Below are 1,957 nucleotides of genomic sequence, written 5' to 3'. Positions count from 1 at the left end.
AGAGAGAAAGGAAAGGGAAATGAAGGAAGGAGTGAGGGAGGGAGGGGAGAAAGGATGGAGGGAGGGAGAGAGGGAGGGAGGGAAAGGGGGAGGGAAAGAGGGAGAGAAGGTGGGTGGGAACAGGTATCACAGCCCTGTTGGTTTAATCTGCCTACTTGACCATTGTCTCTGCCTTCTTTCCCAGGACGTCATTGCAAGTGAGAGAGGCAGGGAAGAGAGAAAGGAAGGAGAAGTGAAGGAGGGAGTGAAGGAGGGAGCGGAGAAAGGGTGGAAGGAGGGAGTGAAGGAGTGAGGGAGGGAGAAAAGATGGGAAGAGGTCTCATTGTCTCTGCCTCCTTGCCCAGCCACACACTTCAGGTGAGGGAGGGAGGGGAGGAAGGAGGGAGTGAGGAAGTGAGGGAGGGAGTGAAGGAGTGAGGGAGGGAGGGGAAGAGGGTGGAGGGAGGGAAGGAGAGAGAATTTATTATGAGAACAGGTATCACAGTCCTGTTGGCTTGTTTTTGCCTACTTGACCATCGTCTCTTCCTTCTCGCCCAGCACTTCATTGCAAGTGAAGAGGGAGAGAGAGGAAGGAAGGAGAAGTGAAGGAGGGAGTGAAGGAGAGAAAGGAGAAAGGGAGTGAAGGAGTGAAAGAGGGAAGGGGAGAGGGTGGAGGGAGGGAAGGAGAGAGAAAATATGAGAACAGTTATCACAGTCCTGTTGGCTTGTTTTTGCCTACTTGACGATTGTCTCTTCCTGCTTGACCAGCACTTCTTTGCAGGTGAGAGAAGCAGGGGAGGGAGGAAGGAAGGAGAAGTGAAGGAGGGAGTGAGGTAGGGAGGGGAGAAAGGGTGGAGGGAGGGAGGGAGGGAAAGGGGGGGAGGAAAGAGGGAGAGGAGGTGGGAACAGGTATCACAGCCATGTTGGCTTAATCTGCCTACTTGACCATTTTCTCTGCCTTCTTGCCCATCATGACATTGCAAGAGAGGGAAGCAGGGAGGGGGGAGAAGGGGTAAGGATAGAGTGGCTTAGGGACGGAGGGAGGGAGGGGAAGAGAGAAAGAGAGTGGGAGGGGGAGGGAGGAGTGAGTGAAGGAGTGAATGAGGGAGGAAAGGAGAGTGAGTGTGAAATGGAGTTAGTGTGTGAGTGAATGAATGAATAAATGAGTGAGTGAGTGAGTAAATGAGTGAGTGAGTGAGTGAGTGAGTGAGTGAGTGATTGAGTGAGTGAGTGATTGAGTGAGTGAGTGGATGAGTGAGTGAGTGAGTGAGTGAGTGAGTGAGTGGTGAGTGAGTGAGTAAGTGATTGAATGAGTGAGTGAGTTAGTGAGTGAGTGAATGAGTGATAGATTGAGTGAGTGAGTGAGTGAGTGAGAGAGTGAGTGAGTGAGAAAAGGATGATGTATAGCCTCCATCTATTGCCCCAATTCTACTCTTTTCGAGGTTGTCTCTCTCCCCGTTCAAGACATCGCTCCATTAGAACTCCACCTTTGGGTGCTTTTTTTTTTTTGGGTCTTGAATAAGCGTTAGATTCTCATCGAAGATTCTGGGAGAAAGGATCTTCATAAAGTTCCTCTACTTTCTCAGTTTCATGGTCTGACTTTGGTGCATGTATAGCTGATAGGTTCACCACATCAATGGTGTACCTTGTATCCCCCAAAAAACATGTTCAAACCTCCCTTGTTTCTCCCCCAGACATCAGTGCTTGCCCTCTATCTGACCATTCTGCTCGGGTATACAGCCTTCAGCGTCGTGGTGTCCGTCCTCATCCTGCGTTTACATCACAAACCGGAAACGGAAGCCGTGGGACCAAAGTTCAAAGAGTTCGCAACGTTTATCCAAAGGATCACCTGTAAGCGCCCGGATCATCAGTATGAGTCTCCTAAGGCGAGAAACACCGTGGGTCCCGGACCGAACGATAGGTAGACAGAGAGAGAGAGAGAGAGAGAGAGAGAGAGAGAGAGAGAGAGAGAGAGAGA

The 1,957-nt window shown here is 50.6% G+C and overlaps 1 protein-coding gene across 1 annotated transcript in view; it reads left to right on the top strand.

The window, feature by feature from the left end:
- The window catches only part of LOC101855335 (neuronal acetylcholine receptor subunit alpha-3-like), a 14,780-nt gene that overhangs the window by 10,118 nt on the left and 2,705 nt on the right, over positions 1-1,957 (top strand). Inside the window, exon 6 of the mRNA XM_013081907.2 lies at positions 1,674-1,900. Coding sequence (XP_012937361.2) covers positions 1,674-1,900 — 227 coding nt within the window. The remainder of the gene's footprint in view (positions 1-1,673; positions 1,901-1,957) is intronic.

The sequence above is a fragment of the Aplysia californica genome, unplaced genomic scaffold, assembly GCF_000002075.1.
Source record: "Aplysia californica isolate F4 #8 unplaced genomic scaffold, AplCal3.0 scaffold00151, whole genome shotgun sequence".
Lineage (NCBI taxonomy): Eukaryota > Metazoa > Mollusca > Gastropoda > Aplysiida > Aplysiidae > Aplysia > Aplysia californica.
This window is presented reverse-complemented; position numbering and strand designations above follow the sequence as displayed.